Genomic DNA, 12,725 nt, shown 5'->3' with positions numbered 1-12,725 from the left:
GGATTTCTTTGATGACGAGTCCGCCAATATCTCAAGGCTGAAGCGCACGACTTCTGGAATTGACTGAGGCACTTCTGGTTTGGAGTCGCTGAACTGACTGTCTCACGGAGCTCATTAGTTGACGACAACTCGAGGAGATAAGAATGCGCGATGGAGGCCGAGTCCTGGAGGTTGCTGCAACTGTCTGCTTGCCGAAGTTACGCGGAGCACTATGCTGCTTTTCCTTCAGCTACCTTCGCATTGCAAACGTTCTCTTGCTCTCAAAATGAGAGGTTATCAAGCTGGTCTTCTAATACAGCTCTGTTATGATGCGCAGCTTCTCAATCAATGCCCTCCGAGGAGGAATGAGAAGAAGCCTGCAGCAACCCGCTTAACCTCACCGAGAGCGCCTTAACACGCCGTTTTCTCCTGACGCCACATTGGCTGAGACAATGACTCCAAGGTCAGAGTGGCTCAGCCTTCATATCGCCTATGTGATTGCCTCGCCAGTCGTCTCTCATCCTGGCTTCTTCGGTAGGGCCGATTTCAAAGCCAACTGACGGGCGCTGATCTCGTCATTGGAGGGACCAACACTGCTTGAGCGAAGCAAACAGACTGATTTCGAATTACTTTCACTTAGGTGTTTGCCATTGTCGAAGCAAGTGGGCATTCATGCGTTAGCACGACTACTCGCGACAGGTCCCCAGTCCGCCAACATCTGGCCCATCTCCTGATCAAGTACAGTTCATCCCTTGCGGCATTGTGCTAGATCAAAAGCCTCTATAAATGCATTAAATATTTGTATCAAGAAAGCATCTGTCTAACAACATGAGCTTATGAACTGTGTATACATGCAGGTTATAGCACGTCCTGTAATCATTAGCTGTTCTATGTGTTCGGTGGGGGTATGAAACTATATGAATCAAGGCATGGTATTAAAAGACAGAATGTAGCATGCCCCATACTTTTAGTGAGACTACTTGGTGCGCTTGTAGATCTTGCCAAGGAATGCCTCGAAGACCTCTTTCTTCAGGCCCTGACTTTCGTCAATGGCTGCGATCTTGCCGCGAAGCTCACCAACGGTCTTCTCCTCATACTCCTTGTAGACCTTCTCCAAATCGAGTTCCTTGTAGAGCGCCTTGACCTTGGCCTCAAGCTCGCTGTCCTTGCGGCCGTAGGCGGTATCGAGGAGTTTGCGCTGCTCAGTGTTGCAGCGCTGAAGAGCTTGGTTGACCAGCCATGAGCACTTGTTGTCCTGGATATCAGTGCCGATCTTGCCGATAACGGCCGGGTCACCATAGGCGTCCAGGTAGTCGTCCTGGACCTGGAAGTACTGACCCAGCGGGATCAGGATGTCGTGGGTCTGTTGAAGGTTCTCGGGGGTGGCAAGTTCGAGGTAGAGCAAAGCAAGAGCAACGGGAAGGTAGAAGCTGTAGTAAGCGGTTTTGTAGGTCACGATGAACATGTACTTCTCCATAGAGAAGTTGTCCAAGTCAACCTTGTCCTCAGGGGCTGTAATGAGATCGCACAGCTGACCGAGTTCCGTTTGCCAGGTGGTCTCGTGGAACAGCTCAATGAAGTCGACGTAGGCAGGGTGAGAGCGGAAGTGCTTCTTGAGGATAACGTAGATGCCGGACTCGAGCATGAACGCGTCGTTGATAGCGATCAGCCCAACTCCGGGGTGGCGGTACCAGCACGGCTGGCCGCGACGAGTGATCGAGCCATCCATCATGTCATCGCTGACCAAGAAGAAAGCCTGGAGCAGCTCGGTCAACCAACCCAGGATGCTGAGATGCTTGAACTGCTCGTCGGTCAGGGGCTTCTGCAGTAGAGCGAGGCCGGTATCTGGAACGGAGAGGCCGCGGTTGAGCTTTCCACCAGGAACATTGACATTGATGACCTATTGAAAGAACATCGGTTAGCTTCAAGATCGTTCCGAGATCAGTTGTAAGCGAGCGCGTCGACCGGGGGCTCACCTGTTCGAACCACTTCAACGCATTATCAGGCAGATTATATTTCTTAGCATGGGCCAGGAGATCTTCAGCCAATGTGGGGAAAACAGCCTCGAAGGCTTCACGACTGGTGGTAGCCGCCATCTTGCTTATATTGAAAGTGTCTTTGGAGAACAATGCGAATATCTTCGAGCCCCTTTTTAAGCAATTGATGTTGCAGATTAATACCAAAGAGAGGGGCGGAAATAATCTACGATAACGGAAGCCCCCCTCGGAGATGGAAATTTGCAGTATTTGCACTATTTGATCTGTTTGCTCTCTAGCTCAAAGCGGGAAATGGCCCAATCGGGAAATTTGTCAGTCAACTATGATGATGATCACTCCTCTCTGTATTGTCAGATTCTCGCTCGCAGCATTTGTGGTCTTTAGCTGCTGAAGTTGGAGATAATACGGCTGTCATTACCAGTAAACAGTCTGGACTTACATGGGATCAGCAGCAGCTCTCTCGTGATCATCTCAACCTCAACGTTGCGCGTCGGCCATTTCGCGATTTCGAGCAAGGCGCGACAATAGACTCAACGCGACGGTTGAGATAGCTAGCGCCGCTCTTGATCCGCATGAGAGACGAATGTGATAGCGACCTAACTACCAAGGAAGAAGCTTCCCCGCGCGCCCATCGACGTATGCAGACAAGCCATCGGAAGCAGTCCATGCGATAAGATCTTGGAGGATCCTCAATCCTGACCAAGATGGCGGTGAATATAACGGAAGACAATATCAAGGATCTACAGTATCGATTCGAAGACGCGACCATCAAATGCTCCGAGCGATGTCTTTACCAATCTGCCAAATGGTACAGGCCAAGATTGACCCTTTGCTAAGCGCTAAACTGATTTGGTCTCCTCAAACACAGGGCTGCGGAGATGCTCGACTCCCTCCTGCCGATTGATCAATATGATACAGATCCCGACTCGCCAATGGAAATAGCCGATGCCGCTCCGACTCCCCAGAATCCTTACCTTCGCAGCCAAGACCGTCTCGAACTTGCGTTAGAGGCCCAAGAAGCTCATAAATATCTGTTGGCGAAATCCTACTTTGATACGCGCGAGTATGACCGCTGTGCTGCTGTCTTCCTTCCACCAACCATACCCCCTGTTCCACTCTCCAGCACATCACTTCCTACGACATCGCCGAAACCGAAAACGAGACAATCATTGACTCCGCAGAAAGGCAAAGCCAAAGCTACTTCGTACTCGAGTGTCAAGGAGAATAGCACGGCAAGGAATCCATACCCCAAGTTGAGTCAAAAGTCACTGTTCCTTGCCTTGTACGCCAAATATCTAGCGGGGGAGAAGCGGAAGGATGAAGAGACCGAGATGGTGCTGGGCCCGGCAGATGGCGGGATGACCGTCAACAGAGAACTCCCCGGCTTGGCTTGGGGGCTTGAAGGGTGGTTTGCGGAGAGACGAGAAAGAGGCCTGGAAGAGCGCAACCAGGGCTGGCTGGAGTATCTTTACGGTGTTGTTCTTCTAAAAGGTCGTAATGAAGAGGAAGCCAAGAAGTGGCTTATCAGGAGTGTTCACTTGAACCCATTCCACTGGGGTGCTTGGCAAGAGCTGAACGATTTGCTTTCAAGCACGGAAGACGTATGTTGCCTTGCTGCTGATTGATCTGATGGCAGTTACTGATCCTTCGCGCAGCTGAAACAAATAGTGGACCTTCTCCCTCAGAACATCATGACCCTCATCTTTCACGTTTATTGCAGCCAAGAGCTCTACCAGGCGACCGAAGACACCTACCAGGCCCTCTCAGAGCTCGAGACAATCTTTCCCACCAGTGCATTCCTAAAGACACAAAAAGCGCTTCTCTATTACCATTCGAAAGGTTCTGTTCTTTCCATTCCTGTCGCTGACCTTAGGCTAACTATCCGATTAGACTTTGAAGAAGCATCACATATATTTACAGAGATATTGATAACATCCCCTCACCGTCTTGACAGCCTTGATCATTACTCCAATATACTTTACGTCATGGGAGCGCGTCCACAGCTAGCCTTTGTCGCGCAGGTCGCAACCGCCACCGATAAGTTTCGCCCTGAAACATGCTGTGTAGTCGGCAATTATTACTCGCTAAAATCCGAACATGAAAAAGCCGTGATGTACTTCCGGCGCGCCCTTACACTCGACCGAAACTTTCTCTCGGCCTGGACCCTCATGGGCCATGAATATATCGAAATGAAAAATACCCACGCGGCAATCGAGTCCTACCGGCGGGCCGTTGACGTGAACCGCAAAGACTACCGTGCGTGGTACGGGCTGGGCCAAGCGTACGAAGTGCTGGACATGTCATTCTACGCCTTATTCTACTATCAGCGCGCAGCAGCGTTGCGGCCCTACGATCCCAAAATGTGGCAGGCGGTTGGATCCTGCTATGCCAAGATGGGCCGTGTTGAGCAAAGCATCAAAGCGCTCAAGCGCGCCCTTGTCGCCGGTTCATATTACGCAGACGATGCCTCTCAGGGCGGTGGATTGGGCGGACCAGGGCGCAAGATTCTCGACCCCGAGACCCTTCACCAGATTGCCACCCTCTACGAACGGCTCGGGGATGAAGAAGAAGCCGCCTCATACATGGAGCTCACGCTACAGCAGGAAACTGGGCAAGGGCCCGAGGATGAATCCTTTGTCTCAGACAATGACAATGACGATGACCAATCCGGCGGTGAAGGTCAGCAAGGCGCACGGCGTGCTCGACAGTCCTCTTCGTTCGGCAACCAGAACGATAGCGAGGATGGTACATATCATGGTACTGGTGTGACGGCTACGACATCCAAGGCACGTCTGTGGCTTGCGCGGTGGGCCTTGCGCCACGGTGACCTGGAACGAGCAGATCAATTGGCGGGTGAACTGTGTCAGGACGGAGTCGAAGTTGAAGAGGCAAAGGCATTGATGAGAGACGTCCGGGCCAGACGAGAAGGGGGTGGGTAATTCCAACGGGTTCATCCCTACGTTGACGTACTCTTTTTCTGAAGTTTAGCGAGGGCGTTATGTCGCAGAATGGGTAGGGTATAACTTGATGTAGACCAATATGACGCACACTCATGGCCGAATATATAGCGGACAGCATTGCATGTTAAGGAATCAACCTCGTCTGCATTCTCAGCGTGACGTATACATATACACATTACAGTCTATCCTCCAGTGACTGGCTGGCTTCTCCCTTCAATCGTCTTATTATATACACATCCGACCGTGAGCATATCATTCCATGACTCGCCCAAAAAACTCATGTATATAAAAAGCTCTCCAGAGAGTCCCTCCAAGCAATAACAAATCCCTAACTCCTTTCCTAGGGGTATAATATGAATGCAACATAAGGGATGGATCAAGAACTCAAATCTCCCAAATTCCCCAATTCACGGCTGTCAAAGGTTATAGCGATATGCGGTGCTCTCACAGCGCTCTGTGGCCTAATCAACTCCCGTAGACATAACCGTTGACCTCCTTCACCATCCACTGGGGTCCCGGGTATCTCTGAAACACAAACGTCATCATTCGAGTTCTCAACGCCTGTCTCTGGGCTCCACGATACGCAGGCGTAGAAGTATTCTCTCCCGATAGTCTCCCACGTCATGCGAAGGAGAAGCCTGGGGTCGTCTAGTCTTGCCTTGAGAGTGAGCAATTTGGCATCAAGAATGAAAATCTTGCCGTTTCGTGGAGATTTACGTCTGTTGGATTTGAGGGCTGTTGAGACCTGTTGGCTGAGTTCGAGAAGAAGGTTCCCGAGCGAGCCTTGCGATATTGTTGCTATATACAAGCCCAGGGCAAGGCCATGATGTACCGTACTGGGATTGGGGCTCCTGGTAGGATAAAATGGTCTGTTTGAGCATACTTTCTGTACGAAAGTCTGAATATCCTTGGCGAGATTGGAGGAGTTGGCGGGGATTAAGCTGTTGGCAGAGTCATCATGAACCAGGTCCTGATGGAAGCATAATGGAATCATTGTCAGCGGTGACTCGATGCATGGACGTTGGTTGCAAGAGCTAGGAACGACAGGAGCGACACTGGCAGCATGATTCTCGGCGAGCTTTCGGCGCTTCCTCGGTTGCAAAGGTAAAGTTATGGAGGTTGCTTGCACATTTGAGGCATTCGATGGAAACATGATTCCATTCTCCTCGCCGTAACTAGAACTGTTACCTTTGGACGGGTCGGAGGAAGACTCCTGGTTGTGTCTTGTACGACTTTTTTGAATGGACGATAAGTTGTCATTGCTTCTCAGAAGCTTTCGAGGCGGCTCGAATGGTTCCGGGGACGATGCAGCTGTTGTCGAATCATCCACGAAAATGGGAATGGGATCTGCTGGTACACGCCCCTCATCGACGCGATTCGATTCCTGGAAGGAGTCCCTCAATGAATGTTGCGGTTGGGTTCGAATAACAGTCGTGGCGATAGCTTCGAACGACGATCCCTTGCTCGGGCTAGATGCTGTCATCGGACACGAGCTTGTCCCAGAGGATGTCGTCTGTGACTTGGTCACGATATAGTGCGATGACACCTGTCCTTGCTGGAGCTGTCTTCTCCACTCTTCCTCTTGATGCAAGTCTTCTGCTGGTACCATCCGAGCTTCTTCAGCTAATAGTTGGAGTTCTTGGTACGAGGCTGCCTCTTCAAATGACCTGTCCAGGAAAATTTTTTGAACTCGAGGAAATCGAAGTGTAAAGTATCTGGCACCTGATGGCTTCTCGAATCCACCTCCCAACATCTCGACCACGAACGGTTTCTTGAACACGGTATTCATGTCGGAGAGACTATCCTTTCCAAACTCGATCCGGAACCCATGACCTGAATCCAGACCGCAGGCACCAAACTGCCCAAACTGATTGAGAATTTGCATACTTTCCAGGCTCATGGAGTTATGGTCAATGACATCCATAACTTGAAACTTCGGCTCAGCTGCGGACTGCAAGACCGCGTCTTTGTTGACCAGACAGCCGATGTGAAAGTGTGTCCAAAATATCTTCGTGGATAAATTCAACGCAGCAGCATCCCGAGAGTCATATTTAGCGCCGATTAATGCCAGGTCTACGGTGTCCCCCAACCCTGGTATGTAGTCCTTCTTGAGCTTGATCCAGCGACCAGCGGAGCCGTTCCCTGAACCAGGAAAGATGGAGATGTAGGGATCTTCACAACCTTTTAGGACGAGTCCTTCCCATCTTTCCCTAACTGCCTTCGAGAATATTGTTTCGAGACGAGACCGACCATCGGGACGGGAGAATTCGACGATGTGTTGCTCTGCAATGTCCGCATATCCATCTATTACTTTGACAACATCCTTTAGAAGTAGTCGTCGCTCGCGATGTGGCTTCCTAAGGCAGATGTCGTCATCAAGAAGCAGAATGTCGAAGAACACAATCATTAAATGCTCGTAAGTTTGCGGTCTAGCGCAGGTCAGCAATGGTTAATGCCGTGTGCTTATGCTCCTTCACTTACGGGGAATCATTGTCTATTCCAATGTAGGTGCCTGATCGAGCAATGAATTTGCGCAACTTATGAAAATCTGCGATCTTGCCGTGGTTGTCGCTCCAGACAAGTATTTCACCCTCGAGGATGCACTGGCGAGAGACTTTGCATTCAGGCTTACCCATATTCAGGGCGTCCTTAATCACCGAGAGGATTCCCGCCCTGTCATCGGTAGAATCCTTGCCACTTTTGGAGAAAATTTGGATGGGATTGGGGCGCTTGGTGAGGTCAATGTGTATCTGGCAGTATTCCCCATCATACTTCCTTTCTACGCTCATTCGACGACGGCCGATCATTTGGCAGCAGTGTTTGATACTTCGCGCCTTATAGTACTCGGGCCGGCCTACCTTGGTCCCAACCCCGGGTTTGAGATGCTGTATAGCCTGCATACACAGATCTTTTGCGAGCTCCGGAATCGGGTTCGGTGGATAGTGGCTAAGAGGTTCGGAAGCAAGCATTTTTATAGCAGAATCGAAAGAATCCTGGAAAAGCAGCAAATGCGGAAGCAGGAAATGAAAGCTTTTCATCGTGAGCTTTGTCGGCAACACAACCGGATGATAACTCTTTAGGATCATTCGAGTAAGCCATTTTGCGTCTCTACTGCTCATGCGCCGATATAATGGTCTCAGCGTATCCTCGACGTCGACCGCGCTATGCTGCCTTCGGACCCGAGAACCGGAGAATCTGCATCGGGAAGCAATCCTGTTCAATGCCAGGTCTATCTCTTCAACAGTCACCTCCTGGCCGCTGATGATGTCGAATTCCGCTTGTCGCATGACATTTTCTACACATTGTCCCAAGTCGGTACCTCCCGCGACGCGCCATTGCTCAAGCTCCTGCCGTCGATCAGAACCTAACAGAAGACAACGGCCTATGACCCTTGAAAGATTGGTACACTGTAGCCAGTAGACTCTGTCCGTTCGTTTCTCTGGAAATATGCATGACAAAAGAGCTATTCGATCCGTGTCGGAAGCATGAATCTTTTTGACATGCTGGGCAAACCATCGGATCACGGCTCGATGATCAGGATTCGAGACTTTCGCTGCGGCAGAAGCCTTCAAGACTCTATTGCGCTCTAACTCTGAGAGTAAATCACACAGGTAGGTAAACTTGAACACCATGAATGGGTATGAGTGATGGTCCTATCGTGGTTGCCGCTTCCTAGGGCAAAGACCATGGGTGGACCTAGGGTTTGAGGGAGCTTCGCAAGGTGTCTTTGGCAGGCTCACAGATGGCAACCACATGCCTCTTGGGTGATTTCGTGCGATGAGCAGAATTTGCGACGTCTCCTGAGCGAGAGAGAATGACGCGAGGCCAAACCGTGGGCGCGTCCATGGGTCACGAAAACACGTGACCCTGTACCAGATTCTTTGAGACTCTACGAGATCGTTATATACTTATGTTTTTGGAGAAAGATTGCATTTCTCGATGTCAATCAGTTCTAAATAGAGTACATAAGGCGCAGGGCCGTCATAGTCATGTTGAGATAAAATAGTAAAACCCAATCAATACCGTCCCAACGAGCAAGTTAATATCATATGCTCAAAGAGAAGAAGACCGCTTAACTCCAGGCTTTTACTCTAAACGGACCAAACCAAGGAACGAAAGGCACAATGAGCAGAAGGATCACAGAATACCCTGCTTTTGCAGACTGTAGCAAGTTAGCATCGTTTTGCTTCTTAAAGGAAAGGGAAACGTACTCAAGGTAGATCCTTTCTGGCATCACATTACCCTCGGCATCCTCCATCTGCACCACGTTATCGCGAGAGTCCCGTTCCTTCTTACGATCCTGCTCAAGTTTCTCCCACAGTTTGATAGCGTCTTCAATCCGGGTAATTTCTCGGAAGAGATTAGTATTCGACGTGATTCCCAGACACTTCAAGCCGAAGATATGTAAGGCTTCCGAAAAGTGCTTGTCGAAAGCGCGCCGACCCATGTAAACGAAGTTTCCGCAAATCTCACAAGGATACTCGACGCCCAGGCCGTGCAGCTTGTACAGCCAGTAAGGAATAGGCTTGCCGTCCCATGCCAAAGGAAGCTTGAGTGGGTTGTAAATCCTCTCGTCCCCTTCATCATCGGACTGGTCGTTGCGCCCAGGACCGCCAGCGTTTTCAAATTCAGCCATCAAGGCCTCCAGTTCCATCTGCCGCTCGCGCTCAGTCATGCCCTGCCTCCGCTCAACGTTGATACGGGTCGCCTGACGTTCAGGATCGAGGACCTTGGCTAAAGAGCGAACTCGATGCTCGCGCTCCGCAACTGCGCGTTCTTTCAGACGGTGGGCCACAGAGGTAGTGCCACCAACTGACGGTGGTGCACCCGCGCCTGAGTCACCTGCAGCTTTGCGAGCTTCGGCGGCCCGAATGTGCTTCTTGCCACTCAAATGATTCTTATAAACGTTTTCGTTCTTAAATTCTCTTTCACAATCGGTGCACCAGATGCCTTCCCCCGAGCCTTGTGTCTTTGGAGCCTGAGTACCATTCTCAACGCTGTCCTCTGTCCATCCAGGCACTTGGTTTGCTGCCCATTGCTTCTCGAAGTCTTCGTCAAAGCTTGCGAAAAGTTTGTCGAGATCCTGCAAAGGTTTTGTGCGTTTGATAAAGCTTTCCAAGTAGCCGGCAAGCTCTCCGACATACTTGAAGTACTTGTCCGATATCTTATTCGTTCGCTTGATAAGGAGATGTGGGGGTACGAATGAGTCGAACACGTCGAGATATTGAATGTATGTAAGGCGCTTAACCCCGGGAAGGTTCAGATAGTCCTCGTGTAACGTTGTGAGATCCAGAAACTGTCCGTAGGCCTCCTCGCCGGAGAACATCGTGTCGATTTCTACTCCCGTCGGTTCGCCCTCACCAGGTTGACGGCGCTTGTAGGCTCTTTCGAGGTTTTCAACCGGCTCATTAGGATAGCGCTTGTGGAAGTCCTTGATCTCGTCCAGCTGCCGGTAAAACTCGTCGAACTGCTCACCAGTGGAGATGGTTTGGATCTCCTTTTCGCGGGCTTTGTCCGCATCTTGATAGATTTCGAGTAACCTCTTCGACTGCTCTTCTATGCGCGACAAGAAGTGAGCAATCTCGTGGTCGCGAGCAAGGCGCTCCCGAATCTGAAAAAAAAACCAACAATCAGCTCTGACCAATGTAGGCAAGACAGACGGATATCTTACGTTACGAGGTTCTTCAGCGACGCGGTCTGCGATTGCTTGTTCTAACCTCTCGAGGTCCTCATGGATAAATCTCTGTTCTTCAAGAACCATGATGAAAACACCTGCGGAACGGTCTTCCCTTTAACGAGTGTGTTTATCTTCGATGGCCTGGACGTTATGCGGCAGATTGGCGCCGCTTTGAGCTTTGCGGCGAGTATCATCACGTGATTACGGCAGTGGCACTCGCGCCGCAAACTCAAGTTGCGCTCTCGAACTGTCACTCCTCCAGGCCAACATCAATCAAGCTGATCGCAATCTCTACAAGCTTCCTGGAACAGACAAAATGGCTGACGGCATTGATCGACGAACAGATGGTATGCGGTTGATGGATCTTTTGAAGAGATATGGGCTAACGGCGCAAATTCAGACAGGCTGGAGTTCAGCACCTCGAAGGAGGTCACGGTTGCCCCGACCTTCGAGGATATGCACCTGAAGGAAAGTCTTCTTCGTGGTATCTATGCTTACGGCTACGAATCTCCCTCCGCCGTCCAGTCGCGAGCAATTGTCCAGATTTGCAAGGGTCGTGACACGATCGCTCAAGCGCAATCCGGTACTGGTAAGACCGCCACATTCTCGATCAGTATCCTGCAAGTTATCGACACTGTTGTGCGCGAGACACAAGGTATGTCACTTAACACCCCTTTTGTACCGGTTGAAGCGATCCTAACCAGTATCAGCTCTTGTTCTTTCGCCGACCCGCGAACTTGCGACTCAGATCCAGTCGGTCATTATGGCCTTGGGAGACTACATGAATGTACAGTGCCACGCTTGCATTGGAGGCACAAATATTGGGGAGGATATTCGGAAGCTGGACTACGGCCAGCACGTTGTTTCGGGTACACCAGGCAGAGTCGCGGACATGATCCGTAGACGCCACCTGCGCACTCGGCACATCAAGATGCTGGTCCTTGATGAGGCTGACGAACTTCTGAACCGCGGTTTCCGTGAACAAATCTACGATGTCTACCGCTACCTCCCTCCTGCTACACAGGTCGTCGTTGTTTCCGCCACTCTCCCCTACGATGTCCTCGACATGACCACCAAATTCATGACAGACCCCGTCCGCGTTCTGGTCAAGCGTGACGAATTGACTCTGGAAGGCATCAAACAATACTTCATCGCTGTTGAGAAAGAAGAGTGGAAGTTCGATACCCTTTGCGACCTCTACGACACGTTGACCATCACGCAGGCCGTGATCTTCTGCAACACCCGCCGGAAGGTCGACTGGCTGACTGATAAGATGCGCGAAGCCAACTTCACGGTATCCAGCATGCACGGCGAAATGCCACAGAAGGAACGCGACAGTATCATGCAAGATTTCCGCCAGGGCAACTCTCGCGTCCTTATCTCCACCGACGTTTGGGCTCGTGGTATCGACGTTCAGCAAGTCTCCCTTGTCATTAACTACGACCTACCCACCAACCGTGAGAACTATATCCACCGTATTGGTCGAAGTGGTCGTTTCGGAAGAAAGGGTGTCGCCATCAACTTCGTCACCAGCGATGATGTGCGGATTCTCCGTGACATTGAATTGTACTACTCTACCCAGATCGATGAGATGCCCATGAATGGTAAGTCCCTTGGCTTTCACTCGCTTTTAACTCTTGAATGACAATATACTAACCCCTGTCTAGTCGCTGATCTCCTTTCCTAATCGACCCTCATCTTGATATTTCCAAATTTTATCACGAAAATCTGCCATCATTCCTGGGCCATCTCACCTTCCATCAAAGACACTACCCGATGGACTTACCAGTGTGCCTCGTTGCAAAATACCAGGAAGAGAAGAGGCAGAACCAGCGCGGGGGAAAGGGGGAGTTTTACCAGAATGGTAAGCTTCATTGTTTACCTTCCAAATCAGATTCCCAAGGATGAAAAGTGCGAACTGACATTATCTATTCAACTAGTTCATACAAATTTTGACGGATATCAGACCCATCACAAGAAAACACCAGGGTCATCTGATCCATGACAAGTTGTAAAGCATCAATCTCGTCTATTTTATCTCGGAGTTCAATCTAGTCATTCGGGGATCTTGCTTCCTTAGCTGGTTTGGGAATACGATGTCGATTTGAATAA

The 12,725-nt window shown here is 50.4% G+C and overlaps 5 protein-coding genes across 5 annotated transcripts; 2 read left to right on the top strand and 3 right to left on the bottom strand.

The window, feature by feature from the left end:
- Window positions 1–955: 955 nt before the first annotated feature.
- erg20 (bifunctional (2E,6E)-farnesyl diphosphate synthase/dimethylallyltranstransferase) lies at window positions 956–2,075 on the bottom strand (the record flags this gene model as incomplete). The annotated part of the gene is made up of 2 exons (XM_033555569.1): window positions 956–1,879; window positions 1,956–2,075. 2 exons carry the CDS (start codon window positions 2,073–2,075, stop codon window positions 956–958), a joined length of 1,044 nt encoding a protein of 347 aa, XP_033411460.1.
- A 605-nt stretch (window positions 2,076–2,680) lies between these two features.
- On the top strand, window positions 2,681–4,915 carry ALT_6169 (anaphase promoting complex subunit CDC23; the record flags this gene model as incomplete). Its single annotated transcript, XM_033555570.1, has 4 exons — window positions 2,681–2,784; window positions 2,845–3,577; window positions 3,632–3,815; window positions 3,867–4,915. 4 exons carry the CDS (start codon window positions 2,681–2,683, stop codon window positions 4,913–4,915), a joined length of 2,070 nt encoding a protein of 689 aa, XP_033411461.1.
- Window positions 4,916–5,312: 397 nt separating this feature from the next.
- ALT_6168 (ATP dependent DNA ligase domain protein) lies at window positions 5,313–7,905 on the bottom strand (the record flags this gene model as incomplete). Its single annotated transcript, XM_033555571.1, has 2 exons — window positions 5,313–7,365; window positions 7,418–7,905. 2 exons carry the CDS (start codon window positions 7,903–7,905, stop codon window positions 5,313–5,315), a joined length of 2,541 nt encoding a protein of 846 aa, XP_033411462.1.
- A 1,168-nt stretch (window positions 7,906–9,073) lies between these two features.
- On the bottom strand, window positions 9,074–10,697 carry ALT_6167 (SF3a splicing factor complex subunit PRP9; the record flags this gene model as incomplete). The annotated part of the gene is made up of 3 exons (XM_033555572.1): window positions 9,074–9,098; window positions 9,148–10,547; window positions 10,608–10,697. The coding sequence occupies 3 exons, from the start codon at window positions 10,695–10,697 to the stop codon at window positions 9,074–9,076; spliced, it is 1,515 nt and encodes a 504-aa protein (XP_033411463.1).
- A 232-nt stretch (window positions 10,698–10,929) lies between these two features.
- Window positions 10,930–12,300, top strand: ALT_6166 (ATP-dependent RNA helicase eIF4A; the record flags this gene model as incomplete). The annotated part of the gene is made up of 4 exons (XM_033555573.1): window positions 10,930–10,960; window positions 11,014–11,268; window positions 11,324–12,217; window positions 12,281–12,300. The coding sequence occupies 4 exons, from the start codon at window positions 10,930–10,932 to the stop codon at window positions 12,298–12,300; spliced, it is 1,200 nt and encodes a 399-aa protein (XP_033411464.1).
- Window positions 12,301–12,725: the final 425 nt, after the last annotated feature.

Source organism: Aspergillus lentulus (assembly GCF_001445615.1).
Source record: "Aspergillus lentulus DNA, contig: Alt12, strain: IFM 54703, whole genome shotgun sequence".
In the NCBI taxonomy this organism is placed as follows: domain Eukaryota; kingdom Fungi; phylum Ascomycota; class Eurotiomycetes; order Eurotiales; family Aspergillaceae; genus Aspergillus; species Aspergillus lentulus.
Note: the sequence above shows the minus strand (reverse complement) of the source record. Positions and strands in the feature narration are given on the sequence as shown.